The sequence below is a fragment of the Ciconia boyciana genome, chromosome 1 (assembly GCF_034638445.1).
Source record: "Ciconia boyciana chromosome 1, ASM3463844v1, whole genome shotgun sequence".
Classification (NCBI taxonomy): Eukaryota; Metazoa; Chordata; class Aves; order Ciconiiformes; family Ciconiidae; genus Ciconia; species Ciconia boyciana.
Genome location: NC_132934.1, coordinates 188,893,769 through 188,909,651, shown reverse-complemented (window position 1 = coordinate 188,909,651; position 15,883 = coordinate 188,893,769). Strand labels below are relative to the sequence as shown.

At 41.8% G+C, this 15,883-nt stretch overlaps 1 protein-coding gene across 2 annotated transcripts in view; it reads right to left on the bottom strand.

Annotated features, from left to right (window-relative positions):
* Positions 1–15,491, bottom strand: part of RB1 (RB transcriptional corepressor 1) — an 82,780-nt gene extending 67,289 nt beyond the window's left edge. Inside the window, exons 1-5 of one of the 2 annotated variants that reach the window (XM_072850216.1) lie at positions 15,241–15,491; positions 14,822–14,939; positions 5,303–5,415; positions 2,595–2,729; positions 657–695 (exon numbers count right to left, since the gene is read on the bottom strand). In XM_072850216.1, the coding sequence (XP_072706317.1) occupies positions 657–695; positions 2,595–2,729; positions 5,303–5,415; positions 14,822–14,939; positions 15,241–15,332 (497 nt within the window). In that variant the 5' untranslated portion in view covers positions 15,333–15,491. The remainder of the gene's footprint in view (positions 1–656; positions 696–2,594; positions 2,730–5,302; positions 5,416–14,821; positions 14,940–15,240) is intronic. The other variant, XM_072850215.1, reaches the window with a different exon arrangement.
* Positions 15,492–15,883: the final 392 nt, after the last annotated feature.

Below are 15,883 nucleotides of genomic sequence, written 5' to 3'. Positions count from 1 at the left end.
GTAGAGACACAAAAATAAAGTCTTTGCATTAACAGCTCTGTAATAATTTAAACTATAGTTTCTGAAAACATGCTTCAGCCTATGGAACAATTTAAGACAACATGCAACATCTCCCATATAGTTAATTTGATTATTTATCTCATTTCATTCCCTATGTAATTATGACTACACATCTGAAAAAATTAAGTCCCTGTAAAGCCATTCAAGAATCAGGAAATATCTGTATCATCCTTGGAAAAGAAAGTGAATGTGGATAATTCACTTAACTGTTACAAGCTCTTTTCTCTCTTGTGCCTTTGACTAATGCCCTATTCTCCAGTCACAGCATGAACGCAAGCTCATTTGGGAGTTGCTAAGGCATCTTTTTCATCCATTCATTTGTTGCTATGATTAGGAAGCTCACTCTCCAAATGTTCGTTTCCACCATGCCGAGACACCCGCCATTGGGTGGCAATCCTTCATGGAGGAAGTGATCAAATATATATATATCACTTCTGCAGCTTTCATCATCTCACTGAAATTCAAAGTCCTCACTAAATCTAAATTAAACACATGACATACTATGACTTAGGTCAATCTTAATGGGTTAAAAAATAAAATGCTGACACATTTTACATCTTATCTTGACATACACAATTCAGAAAAGACAAACTTACTCACTACTAGGTTGTTCCAGATAAATAAGGCCACAAGTCCTAGAAAATAAAAACAAATTATTATTTTTAAACACTTCTGTGAAAGAAAACTGTGCAATATCTTTGACTTCAATGTAGTAAAAAAATACGCCAGTTCACAAAACATTATTCTAACTTTAAAAAAAAATGCTGACTCTTGGAGAACAGATTAACAACCAACCAACTAAAGCCCTGCCAGAGCTGAAATAATGCTGTTGCTTGCATGCTTATGTCAAAGCTTGCATAGCAGAACAATTTTAATTTGGTGTAATAAAATTTGTTATTATTTTCTTCCAGAAAGACAGGATTGGTGTGTACATTGTTACTCAGTGGCTTGTAAACACAACAAAGTACACACTACAGCTGCACAGAACACTCTATAAAAGGGCATTTTAAAATCTTTACTCTTTCTACAGTGTCACTTGCAAGCCTTGCGGTATAACGTTTCTTCCTAATTATTCTAGGTACATGTCATTTCAAGAAATAAATTCTCTTTATTCAAAAAGAAAACAGGGGAATAACACAAATTTCAAATCCTTCTGTTTGAAAAAATTGTTACTGTAATTCAAGTTTTGAAAAAGTAAGCAAGTGAAGAAGAGTTAGAGGAGGGACAAAAGCCAAAACATGCCTGTGTAAATCTGCAATGACACTTTTATAGCCCAGAAAAGACTTGCAGTGGGTAAAAACAAATTATTTACAACTTTCATAGAACTTTATAGCTTTAAGGCAATGATAAATTTTACAAAAATGTTGTGATATACACATTATCCAAGCTAATGGTAAGTGTGGTTGATTGGACTTTGAAAAGGCAAATAAAACTTATATCACATTTGTGCCTTGATTCTATAAACTACCAAGGGGTGACCTGCTACTGCTTTCAAAGGTCATTTAAGGGATATTTGAGAGGCTTTTGTGGTTTGGGAGGCAAAACATTACAGTGACTCAAACTCTTGTAGGTGAAAAACACCACAGCGCTCTGAAGCAATGGGATCAAGTAATATGAGCATCATGGAATGATGCTTCAATGTTTAATAACATGAAACAGTTTTCTACTGGTATACACTACAGTGAATTTCACAGACTGATTAAAAATTGCCACAGAGGATATCAGATCTTGCCAATACGCATCTCTGCTAGCACACACTAGCCTGTAAAAGGATCTAAAGCCTTTATCATCTCTGTCTTCATGTTAAAGCATAGAGTGCAGCAACTTACCACCTTGGAGTAACAGCAACTCAGAAAAAGCATCCATTTGAGAATCTCCAGATTTTCAAGTTACACACAGAAAGCTCTTAGCTCTGCCACAGGCACATTCAATTTATTCTGTACAAAGTGGATGCCCCTTGATTTTCATTGTATGGTCAGCTGAACCACTTGGGAAGGTTTACCTTGTCATCAAGTGAGAACTGCTAATAGAGCAGGCTCTGCAATACCCCTAGACACTGGAACAAACAGCCTTCAGTTCCAGACGTGGGAGAGACAGACTTATTTGTCTTATTTATCTTATTTGTGCTTTTTTTCTTTCCAGAACTCCTTAGAAAGAAACTCTTGGATCAGGATTTGGGGAGGGATGGGCAGATAGAAATGGAAAGTCCCTTAAATAAAAAAATATGAGATAGTAAACTAATCCTTATATTTGTAAAAAGCTTAACAAAGGGACTAGCAACCACTTGTCATGCTGCTCTTACTACTGTTTGTACTGCAACAAGGGGATTGTTTAACAAAGCATTGTAATAGTTATGGAGTAAAATGTAAGATGTGTTTATTCAATGTATGTAAACAGTTCCATTTCACTGTTCTGTAAATATTAGCACACAGAGTTTCAATGGGCTCTTCTAATATACAGTCTGAAAAATCTAAATACTTAAATGTTGACAGCCATAAAGAATTTGTAATTTCGAAATGAAAAATGTATACTACCTTTCAAACTTGTGGTATAGTGCAAGTAATACATCATATTTCTTTTTCAGCCTTGATACAGTGCTATCAACTTTAGTGCTTACAGTATCCATGTTAACATCCACCTCTTTCAGAAACTGAAAAAATGTGCATACACTGAAAAAAGGAAAAAAGATGCCAGATTATCATAACTGAGAATGACCATTATGCAATAGCTCTTTAAAAACCCCACCAAAACCCACTGCCTTACTTCACTAGACTCCAGCATATTCTTACTACAACTAGCAGTGACTGAGAACCTTGCTTTAGAAAACACTACCTCCTTACCTTGAGACCCATATACCACCTTTACATTTTCCAGATGTAGGAAAACTGTTCAACTAAGTAGCACAGGCCTCTCACGATACAGGCTCTCCTACTGAAAGAGAATTTTCTTGGCTAGCACAGATATTATCTTTGGAAGCCAGAATTTGCTAACTAGACACATCTTTCTTCCTTGCTCTGCCAGTAAAACCACAAATATCCAACACAGACATCTCGACTCTTCTGTTCTAGCTAAAAGTTCTACTTCAGAAATGTTCTTACTACTCTAAGAACATGAACCTTGGCTCCATCCATACTAAAGAGAGACCTAGGAACGAAAACTGAGATGAATGCACTGAATTATATGCAATTCCAAGTCTTTCAACAGGCACTGGGGGCAAGGACAGCCCCACCCTTTGGAAATACACACAGGGGACCAAAGTTTTCCCTACTCATCCATGTAATATTATGGCAATCAAGAAAGTATTTTGTTGTTTTGTTCATAACCAAAACAAGCAGGCTACTAAAAATTAAGGAGGACGAAGCTATCAAATATATTCAACTATATCAAATATATTTTGATCCTTTATCAGAATACAGGATTCTGAGAGATTTTTTTGACCTTTGTCAAATTAAAAAACAGAATATAAAAACAGTCAGAAGTTCATTTGGGAATTCTTTTACCACAGAATGAAAAATCTTTCCAGTTGTCGTGGTTTAACCCCAGCCAGCAACTAAGCACCACACAGCTGCTCACTCATTCCCCCCTGTTGGGATGGGGGAGAGAATCAGAAAAGTAAAAGTGAGAAAACTCGAGGGTTGAGATAAAGACAGTTTAATAGGTAAAGCAAAAGCCACGCATGCAAGCAAAGCAAGGAATTCATTCACTCCTTCCCATGGGCAGGCAGGTGTTCAGCCATCTCCAGGAAAGCAGGGCTCCATCACGTGTAACGGTCACTTGGGAAGACAAACACCATCACTCCAAACGTCCCCCCCTTCCTTCTTCTTCCCCCAGCTTTATATACTGAACATGACGCCATATGGTATGGAATAGCCCTTTGGTCAGTTGGGGTCAGCTGTCCCAGCTGTGTCCCCTCCCAACTTCTTGTGCACCCCCAGCCTCCTCGCTGGTGGGGTGGGGTGAGAAGCAGAAGAGGCCTTGACTCTGCGTAAGCACTGCTCAGCAATAACGAAAACATCCCTGTATTATCAACACTGTTTCCAGCACAAATCCAAACCCATACTAGCTACTATGAAGAAAATTAACTCTATCCCAGCCAAAACCAGCACACCAATATATCTGTGTGGCTCTAGAGGATACGATGACTGGTAGAAATCTCTGTCAGATTGACATTATAGCTGACAAAAAGCCCAGGGCTAACAAGTAATGGAGTATTGCTAAAATGAAAATCGGCAGAGTAATAGCTTACTCTTCGAAACCCCAAGGGAAAACGTCTCTTTCAGTTTGCAGCACAAGTTGGTCTGTACTCAGGTGGAACACGCTGAACATCGCTGCACAAATGCAATTAGATTTCATCCACGTGGTTCCAATTCAGTCAAGACTGAAGAGATTAAGTCAAAACATAGGACCTGACCACTGCTATGGGAGACGATGTGAGGTAGGAGCAGCATGGAGAAGTCTAATTGTAACTGATGACTTCCAAGAAAAGGATATTTAACCCCAAGCCTAGGGTTACCACCACAACATGCCTGGCGTTCTGCCTTAGCCTCCTGCCCTAGAGCATCTGAAGACTCTGCTCCTGCACCTGCTTGGGATGCACAGCACAGTTATTAGGTAGATGGCACTGGAATCCTTTCCTTAGATGAATCTAACACAAGAGTATGCCTATTGCTGTTGCCACCTAAATTTACCTTAAAAGCAGATATTGTCCTATAATCTTAATTTCTTATATTGTGTATGAATATACAATGTAACAGTAACAATCCCCTAGCAAAAAGCATCTACAAAAGCACAAAATTCAGACTGGCATTAAAACGTTTGAAAAAGAGCAGCATGCTGGCAAACTATTTGAAGAGTAACATTTTTTTTCCACTTCTTGATTTAGCTTAAGCCTAACGCTGGAAAAAAGGTTTTATAGAAAATCTTGACACAGGGAAAGAAAGGAAAATATTTTAAGTGTAATTTACACCAAGTTAAATTGATGAAGACTTTAGGTTGAGCAAGAACAAGAATCAGCTGTGTGATACAATAAAAGCCAGAGTTGAATCAAACAAGTATCATTGCATAATAGCAAGACTTCTAGTTTACCGAAATATCCAAAATTCCCATAAGTAACCTTCACTTTCAAATCAACTAGCCTGATAATAATGCACAAAGATTCACAATGCTTTAAAAACATTCTCTTTATAAAAATGTTGACCAGTTAATTGTTGAAATCTGAATTCACACACTTAAATTCACTTACCTTATGCTTATACTTTTCAGAAGCTCTGTGAAAGTGAATGTCATTTCATCCAGATCAATTGCTACAATAAAGATACAGACTCCCCATGTTTCCTTTTTCTTTTTGTTATAAGCCTTTTAGAAAAAGAGAAAACAGGTTTTATTTTTATTATGCAATAAAAGTAGGTAATATATGGAAAGCATTAATTTGTCCAAACTAGATTAGAAATGGTAAAACAAAAGACCCTCAAGCAAACATTTGACTATGATAGCCAATTATTTGATAACTGAAAACTGTTACAAGTTTTATGTTACAGATGAAAGACCAAGCACCTCAACTCTTATTCCTAGAGTATGAGAACAATTTTACCCATAGAATTCAGCAAAGCTTCGAAATAGAAGCTTTGGTTCCACGGAACGTTCATGCAAAGCAGAAACCATGATTTTTTATTTTTTTTTTAAGTTACTATATTTGACCATAACAAGACACTGAAAGTTAAGGAATCAGGAAAGAAACCATAAGAAAGAAATATAAAATCATTAAAAGGACAGGCAATAAATACTCATGAACTTTATTCTCCAGCTACGTTTCAACCACTTATCACAGCTGAACCACAAACCCATCTCTTTGTTTAGTAAGTGTGATAGTAACAAGCACCTTCAGGCATTTTCCTACCCTACATCTACACTTAACATCCGTCTTCTGCTGCTTAGAAGTAAGGTACAAGCTGTAACCGACCATCTTTCACCAAAGAAAAGCCATCCCGCAATGACAGATCTGCCATTCACATGGAGTTCACTCTTGATGGTTCACAAGCTACTCACTTGGAGCCGGCCGGGCATCAGTTATCATTCCAGTACCCTTCCACCAAAACAGCGTCTCAGCGGAAAACCTCTGAAGAGGGACGTTTTGTAGAAGCATGGAAGAAAAAGCCCAAACAGGTATACTACAAGTTTTGGAAACAAAGCTATTTTGAAGATAGAACTAGGTGTGAGACTCCCGCAAGACTCCTATAAGAGCAAACTTGTAAAATACTCTTCGGACACTTGTCATCCTTGTAAATACATCTCCAACACCACCCAGGCCCACAGCCACTTTACCAAAGGAGCAGAGTTTCAGCAGGTGTCTCAGCAGCTCTAGGCCAGATTTGACATCTGTTAGAGGACGGAGGTGAAACAGACCTCTGGGAGCAAGTGAGTTGAAATACCGAACTCCTTTTCTTCTACGCTGCTTAGTTTTAGCCCACTTCCTAGCCTACATTTTTATCCTTTCCCCGATCACTCTACCTAGCTGCCTCCCAGACAACACCAATGCAAGCCACAGAGGCCAGTTCACTCTAGCAAATACTCCCCAAAGGCAACAGGAATAAGACTGCACCAGACCTGGCTCCCTCCATCTTACGTGGTCTTCCAAAACTACCTTGAAAGACTCTACATTCCCAGCACCCACTCATGTCTGCACTTACTCAGCAGCGTAACCATGACAAATAGCTTGCCATGCCCATAAATGATACAACAATTTCACTAACACTGCCAACAATTACTTTTTTTTTTTTTTTTTTTTGGGCAACTGCTCTGCTTCTTTCTTGGGGCTAGTGTTTATACACCCATGAAGACTGGCTGGGGCCTTCTCCAAAGAATGAAAAGTTTCATTAGTTTGTGCAACTGGTAAGAGTTATAGTACAGGCTTGAAGACTGAAGTAACCAGCCGCCTTCAACAACGCGGTAACTGTCCATTATTTAAGTTACTACTTTCTTCCTGCATTCCTATTTGAGCGTTTCTATGAATTGTGACACCTTGTACAACAGAAGATTATTTTGAAAGAAGCTGTTAACAGACTGAGATGCATTTGATGACACATAAAAGAATGGATATTAATATCAAATAGTCACTGTCTCTTTGTATATTGGAAACCCTCACTTTTTAGATATTTTATGTACTATTGTATACCACCAGCAACCTAAAGATGAGGCAAAAAAATTGCTCTCGAGGGGGTTTTGCACTGAAGAAAGGCTTTGCTAAGAGATGGGCTCCCACTGTCTCCACCAGTCTCAACAATCCTTTGCTGACAGGTACAACAAGCTACCAGGCACATAAGAACAAAAAATGCCCTGTAGGATGGGGGTGTCTACTTTCCTGCATTAATATGTCTGCGATGCATTGTAAAAAATCTTGAAGATTAAGGCTAGCTAGTGACCTACCAAGAAGGATGACTACTCACTTACCAAGGACACCACTGCCACTGGAGTCAGCTGACCTCGTTTAATAAAGAAGCTCCCACCACTTCATGCTCCTGCAAACTCAGACCATGACATTGTTTTTTGTAAATACCACATCTCATAGGGCAGGAGGACCGACCGCTAGGAGGTGGTGAAATTGTTCCTAGTTTGCTGCCCATCCAAACAAGCCTAGCTCTCCTAGGCAGCCTAGCTCTACCCTGGGAGGATGAATGCTTGATGGCATAGCAATGGTTTATTTGGTAAGAGTGAGGTCTGATTTTGCAAGAATAATGTTTAAACTCCTTATCCAGTATGGTTTGGGGTAGTAACTCATTTATTTCTACCATTAAACAAGACAGCAGCCTCACAGGCAGCCTGTCAATCCACTAGATTCAAACCATTACAGTGAGTAAGACTCTAATATCAGGACTTCCCCCTTATGCACTCCTGGTGCTACAGGATGCTTTGGGCACCTTCTCCTCAACCAGACAGACGTCGGATGAGTGCTGGCCTAACAAAAAACTTAACACAGAACTAATAGATAATAATTGGTTAAATCTATTAGATAAACTAATAGATTATAATTGGTTTCTAGTAGCAAAGAAAAGGTGAGCAGCTCTTGAGTGTGCCCACCTCTTAACATCGGCTGTGTGAGGGAGGAGAGGAAAACGTACAACAGCAGCGGACTGGGCCTATCCCACCAGCTACTGCGGTTAAAACACCCACAGACGCAGGTAAACTGCAGTGTCCTCAGAAAATAAGACTATCTGCCCATATCCATACATGAAGATTTTAGTGATTTTAATACATAAAATATAAACATCATGGGGTAGGAGAAGGGGAGAAGAGATAAGGAGGGGTCTTCCTGGCAAGTCAGACTCCTGAGTATTCTCCTCCTCATACCCCTTTCCTCCCAAAGCTCACAGACATTTTTCAAGTCCTTTCCTACACAAATGAGTTAAAGCTGACTGCAGAACAAAAATGCAGCAGCATCACTCCATTCAACTATTTTGCCAGTGTCATAACTCCAGGGGACCCAATCCTATGACACAAATTAACCGTTTGTTTACAGCCAAAGTCAGATGATTCATCTCAGATGGACTTGAGGGTATGGGAATGGACGCAAGACAAATTCACAGCCAGAAATTCATTTCTGAGGGTTTTCTTCTTGACCATAGTCTGACTCAAGATCTTTGTTGATACAGCACCACTACAGAAAATGGGCAGGATAACAGCTCAACATTTGTCCTTGGCTGTCAGTTCCAGTAAGATGGCTTCCAGTGACCTTATTTCAACTCATCATGAATCAAAGCCTACCAATCACTAACTCAAAGATTATTTAGCACCTAGTAGTCTATATAGATTTCTTTCTTTTTTTTCTTAGGATTCCGGGGAACCAATGCTATAACTTTGGGCAATGTAGGTCAGTTCTGCTGAATCAATATAGTTTTCTGTAGGAAAAAATCTAAAACTCTTACAAACTCTTTCAAAATATTTATTACTCATTCTGGACTTACTATTACTACTATTTAATCTATTTTTAGCAGATCATCAGTTTGCTTAAATCTAGTGAAAACAGCCTGAAGGAGTCAGAGGCTTAAAATGCTCATCAAACTGGACGACTGTGAAATGGGATTCTTGCCTCTCTTCTTTCCAGATGCTGTTGCAAGGTGTTAAAGGCACTAACAGAAATAACTTCTGTTCTCTACCTCAAGAGGTTATCCAGTGCTAAATCAGTCGCAAGGAGGAGATGGTCACAGGAAGTCTCACTTCTAGTTTGGAGTTAGAGATGTTTATTATTCTGCCAACACTGGTAACAGTTTTGATGACAGCCTACAAAAGTGATCTAAGAATAGAAACTTCAAATGATGTTGTGTAAAAGAAGGTCAAGAGAAATGTACATGAGAAATATGCAAACGCAGATGGGTATTTGAATCAAATGGTATATAAGATGTCACACTGCAAATGCCAAAAACCTGATTTTTGAAGGGGAAGATGTGGAACTTGTTGGCTTACTAAAACCTCAGCCACCACGTCCTAATCAATATGGAGAACTAGCTAGATGGTACAAGAAACATTCACAGATATGTTTATGATTACAGGGGGGGGAAGATGGCAGGGAAAACAAATCAAGAAGCATTCACAATAGAAAACTGATGAGAATTAAGACTTGTAGGAAGAATTTCCTAGAAAAAAAAAATTCTGAAAGTGAATACAGTGCCCACTGTATTCGTATAAGAAGTTCTGTGTAAAGACAGTTAGATCCTCCATTTTTCAGCAATAATGGTTACAAATTTTCTATTGAACATTGTCTGGAATGGAAGATTACTATTAGTTCTCAACAGATTAAATCAAACTCAAATATAATACTAGCTAAAAGTAATGGAAGTCAATGGAAAGTATTGACCTGATGAAAATAGTTCTTCTGATATGAAAACTTCCCATTACACTTTTCTTGCATGTAGCGATACTGGAGGGGACATCAGTTTTTCCCCAGGATGGGCAGATAAGTAAAAAAAGAAACCGTATGCCAGTTAGCTATGCTTTTAAAGTGCAAGGGCACACCACACACATGCAATGCATCTGCTACTAAGATACTGAACATCACCAGCAAGGGGCCATGGTGATGATTTATGTTTGCTTTGGGACTTTGAGTAGCTCTTTGGGTTTTGTTTAATTAACAGACGATCCCAAAATATCTGTAATTTTGCTCATCCATCCAAAGCTTCAGTGGATTCAGGTTCAGTTTAGCTGCAGTTCTATAAGAAAGAGACAAAGCTCTAGACAGAAAAGACTTTATTAGCTCGTATGTGTTTCATGCTTTTGCCAAAAGCAAGAAGCCTCTGTGTGCCTTTTAACATGAGGATGAGGTGGTTTACCAACTACAATATTTTCTTTTTCATAAGAAACTACAACCAAAAGGAACTGATTTAATTTAAATGTGAAATTTTATGGATTGGGAACATTTGACCTGCTGATCACTAACTTTTTGGTCTATATAGAGCAACCTTGCTGTATTTAAGAAGTCATTATTTCATTCCTCTGCTTAAGCTACAGTTCATCTTTTAAGTTTTCTTCACTAAGAACATAGTTCAACTCTTGCGCAAATCAAGTGCTCTGCAGTATCTGCATACCACTGTAAGTCACCAGTTGGAGAAAATTTCAGAACATAAGATGAGCAATTAGAAACAAGGAAAGATGACAGAAACATCTTCAGATGCTAGAGACTTTCTGGGGGGAAAAAGATAAGGCAGCAATAATACATTCTCACATCTCTGGGGTACAGAATAATCACCACTGGCTTGAATTATAACCCAGAAACAGATTAGTGTAGCACTTGGGGAAAAAAATCATAGACAAAGAAAGTTAAACTAGGAAGGACTAACTATGCAGACTGCAGATCTTTCATCACCAGAATTTTTTAATAGTGGGTTAGACAGACACTTGATAAAAATGACTCAGGAATTCATGAGTCTGAACAGCTGAGCAGCAGCAGGACAACAGTGGGCCACATTTCCCAAACAGCACTATGAACAGCAAACAAAAAATGAAGCTCCTATCCACACACCACATACTACAGCAAGTTGGGCTGATGAGGTTGAAGCACACCAGACCCTACGCCTCAAGGTCCTTGGCAGACTCCCATTTCTATCAATTTCCTAAACCACTTCAATTTTCTTTGCAGAAGTTCGGTTCCAATTTAGTCACCATGTCATCTGTTCCTCACATTGGTTCTTTCCAATATATGAAGCAACAATTCACTCAAGTTTCTTTCTCCCGCTTACATCACCCAATATTCTACTTCAGATTCTCATTTCATTGTTCTTTACCAAAACAAACAGTAGCAGGACATAACAAATGCCCCGAACTTTTTCCTAGCAGTATTAGTATGGCTTTCCGGACCTCTCCTAGTCTTTCTTACACCAACAATCACATGCTGCTCAAAGTATATTAGTAATTCCACTAAATCTATTTACTCCATCTAGAGTGTACAGGCACTATTGGTTAACAATACAGATTTCAGGACAGTTATAGAAAAAAATAAGAGTACAAGAGACACAAGCATCAGAGCCAATTTTTAAGCCAACAAGTGTTGGTGTGTAAGAGTTTTGAAATTAAGACAGTAAAAACTACAACTCTAAAACAAACATTTTGTTTACCTAGGTAGCTTGGTTTGGTAAACAAGAGAAATTATAGAAAGAACAAGTGTCTTTGTATGACACTAATGCAAAAGTTCTTTTTTATATATATGCTTCCATGTTTACAATAAACTTTTGCAGGAGTTCACCAGATATAAAAAGAATTTTAAAATAAAACATCTTTCTGGTCATGCATCAGGTACCTTCCTTCACACCATATACCAACAGCGCGGATTCAGTACATTATTTCTGGAACAACCATTTGGGGTTTTGTCTGAGAGATTTCAAGTTATGATTTTATCGTAGAAGAGTGTAATTAAACTCTAGCTGTTGTAGAGGAGAACTTTACCACCATATTTAACAGACAGTTGTAGTGGTTTGAACAATCTCTCTCTGCAGGTCTAGTTTTTCCAACTACAAGTCAGCCTCAATTTTCCAGAAAGATCGTGTAACCATCCCTCTCCTGTCACCTTCCTCCTCCTCCTCCACACCTCTCACAGGGGTTCAGCCGTCTCAAGGACTCAAGGCCCAGCTGCGATAGGGTGCAGCTATATAACCTTGACTCAAATTGCTGCGGAAACAGGTAAGTTGAGAGCACTGTAAGACAAACCACAGTGCAGAGCTATGCAAGATAAGACATTTCAGAGAGAAGCAGGATCATTAGCAGCTCCAAGACCGAAAACAAAAAATATCAATGTGGAAAGGTGTGACATTCTGAAGGAAAAAAAGCAGTGAATCAACCAGTTTTGGTGGTGCCAGTGGCTTCAGCAGGTAATGGCGCAGAGGATTCATTCCAGGCAGCAGCAGATACCAACCTTTCTCCTCCTGACTGATGTGGGCCGGGCCAGCAAAGACTCTTTGGGTGTCTCACTGAAGTGCAGGCACACTTAGACTGATAGGTCGCTACATCCTAGCAATCTTTTGTGTGCATGTGCCAAAAATAATTGCTTTATACTTTTAAGCTGCATATACATTGTTTGCAGAGTCTCTTTGCACATGATTACATGTACCCTAAGTGACCCAAAAAGGACAATCCTAACAGATGTTTTCACTTTAAGTCACTAAATATTCATTGAGCAAGGATACAGCAGGTGTTCAGACTAGGTCAAAGCCCACATTTGCACCCTGAATCTCTGCCAGTTACTGTAGTACCTTATGTCTGGGCCACACCACTTGCTAGTTAGCGCTACAAGTCCCCCGCACATCCTCAGAGGCCTGGCATGCACAATTCTGAGATCAACCACAAAGAACAAGGCCAGTGTGCCAGGAAAGTAAGGTTGCAGGTCTTTATGCTCTGTAAATGCCTTGAGAGTGGGATCATTAGATGCTACCTCTATTTCCATCAGTGGTCTGATCATTTAACCTTCCTCAAGTCAAATCAACTACAGGGTTTAACAGAAGTGTCCTGCTATTTCCCTTTTTGCTTGAGAACAGAAAGCTGCTACATAAGCAGCTTCTGTTCTAGTTCAGAACTGAACAGGTCTGCAATGAACCACGTTGATTACAACAAACACAGCTGGTGCTTGCAGGACAAGCCCTGGGACAGCCCCTCCAACACATTACCTCTACCACAGGGGAGAAAGGAGTGGGCATTTAAATACAGCCTCCTCCTGAGTCCCTGGCAACCTGAACCAGAAAGTCACCCTGAGAAGCCCTGCTCCCCATGATAACAGCTTGACTTGGAAAGAGAAGCAGCAATCAGCCAGGCCATTAATTTGCTTGACTTCACACTCAAATGAAGCCTGCACTGGTCTCAGCTAGAAGTAGCAAACTCCAGTGCCTGCCAGGTCCCTGTGGAGGCACATGCTTGCCAGCTTCCTCACTTCAACACCTTGCTGATACATCAGAAAGTTTGAGGAAAAGGCCTTGGATTGAACCACAATGTAATGTAGACTTTTTCCTATACACTGAAAGGCTCTTAGCATGGCCCTTAATTGCAAGACAATAAATATCAGCCATACATCATAATGAAGACCTAGTCATTGCCCTCTTCTGAATAGGTAAAGGAGGTCATCTTCAGATGCTGAAAAGCAGGGTTGCAAATGCCCTGTGTCTTATCTGGCCACTGCTAGGTAATGATCAGTGAAAAGAAAATTTCACTTGTAAGTGAAATTTGCAGAATTATTCTCAAACCTGCCTTGTTTTTTTCACTCAATAGAACTGCCTACTCCTGTTTCAGTTCATATAGAGGAGCTCAACTATGCTTTTAAGTAAATGTTCCCCAGGAACATCCATGGCCAGAAATTATATCTGTTACTGAAAGAGCTGTACACAGTCTCTCTCCCACACTGTTACTGTATTGTGTTGCAAAACTCAAATGCATCAAGAGCTGGTATACCCACACTGTGGTTTAAAAACCACAGCCAACAAGGTATTACTAGTGACAGCATAGCTGTGGCAGGTCAGCTCAAGTTGCAGGCGAATAAGCTGAAGTCACAACAAATACATGGATGCTAGCCCACACAGTGGCAATAATACCCCAGCTAGGTATTTTAAATCTAATTCAGGTCTGTATAACAAAGCTTCGGTCATAATTTAATTTTATTGTAGCTGTTCTCCGAGTCAGCGGTAATACACTGAGAAGAAGGGGAAAAAGAAAATCAGGAAACGGCATAACATTTTAATCTGTTTACACATGCCCAATGACTAACTTTGAACGGAAATACCTCAACGATAAGTACATACAGATTAACGTTATGCAGTAGAAAAAAAAAAAGAGTTTAACATACAAACATGCCTTTCTCTGCAATAGTCTTCTCCAGGCCCTTCCTGCAGCCTCATAAAGAAGGATGCAGCGGGAAGAAGTAGACAGAAACACACGATGAGCTGACCTGTATAAAGCTGACTCAGACATATTTGAAATAACTTGCAGTTTGAAGAATTAGCTGATCACAGAGAGTTGTTTTCTGCTGTCATTTATTAGTAGTCTAAAAGAACTCTTGAGTCCATACCTTTATTGGAAAACATTAACAAAAAAGGGAGATATATAGAAACCAGTTTATATAGACATGCATGTGGCTACATCCAACTTCAGTCTAACTGCACTTGGAAAAAACAAAGTCGCAGGCCTTGGCTGCAAGACACCTGGCCCCCAGTCCAGCAAAGTTACAGTTTAACATTTCAGCTCGGGCACAGGACAGACACGACAACAGAGGTTTGAGCTACAAGCAGCAGGTACTCACTAGAGCTCCATCCACAGCCGATAAGCTCTCGTACGTCTTCCATGCTTTCTCCCTCACCCTCTCCGACACTTTCAGAGCATCACAGAGGACAACGAAGTCAGCTTCGCCAATTTCGAGCCTAGGAAAAGCACAAGGCGTCACTAGCGGGGAGTCCGTGCAGCACACCGGCTACGTCCCGGACCACAGCGCTACGAGGGGACACCAGTGGCGGAAGGGCACCCGGGGTGGCACGGCACCGCCCCACCCCGCAGAAGAGCCGGGAGGAGGCACAACCCGCACCCCCGGGCGCCGAGAGCCCCAGCAGCGCCCCGGGCCCGTCACCTCGGGCAGCCCCGGGGCAGCCCCGCCGCTCCCCCCGCCCGCCCCGCCGCGGCGGCTCCCGGCCCGCGCAGAACGGCCCTGGCCCGGACGGCGCTTACCGGGGGGCGGCGGGCGGCGCGGAGCCGCTGTCGGGGCTGGCGCGCTGGCTCCTGGCGGCGGCGGCCGCCCTGCGGGGGGGCTTGGGCGGCATGGCGGCCCGCGCGCGGGCAGCCGTTGGGCCCCGCCGTTCAAGCGCCCGCCGCGGGCGACAGCAACGACGGGCCACCGGCTACCGGTCCCCTCCCCCTCCCCGCCGCCCAAACCGCGGGAAAACTGCGTCACCGCCAGCCGCTCTGCCGCCACTTCCGGGCCGGCTGACACGCCCCCACCCCACCCGCCGGCGGGGAGCGGCGACCGCGCCCCCGAAACACAGAGCGGCTCGGCCCGGCTCGGAACCCGGAAGGAGAAGCTGCCCGCGCCAGCCGCTCAGCCAATGAACGCGCTTCTTTCTTCCCGCTAGCCAATAGGAGCCGGCTCCGCTGCCTGCGTCCCGGCAACTGGAGCGCGGGCGCGCCCCGCGCCGCGAGGGCGGTGGTTCGCGGGGCGGGGCGGGGCGGGGCGGGGCGGGGCGGGGCTCCGCTCCCTGAGGTGGCGGCGGGGCCGCACTGCCGGCAGATAGCGGGCGAGCCGCCCTGAGCCCGGCCGCGTCCCTCGGCCTCCCAGACTCGGTTTTACAGCTGAAGTGAGTCAAAGCTGAGGACG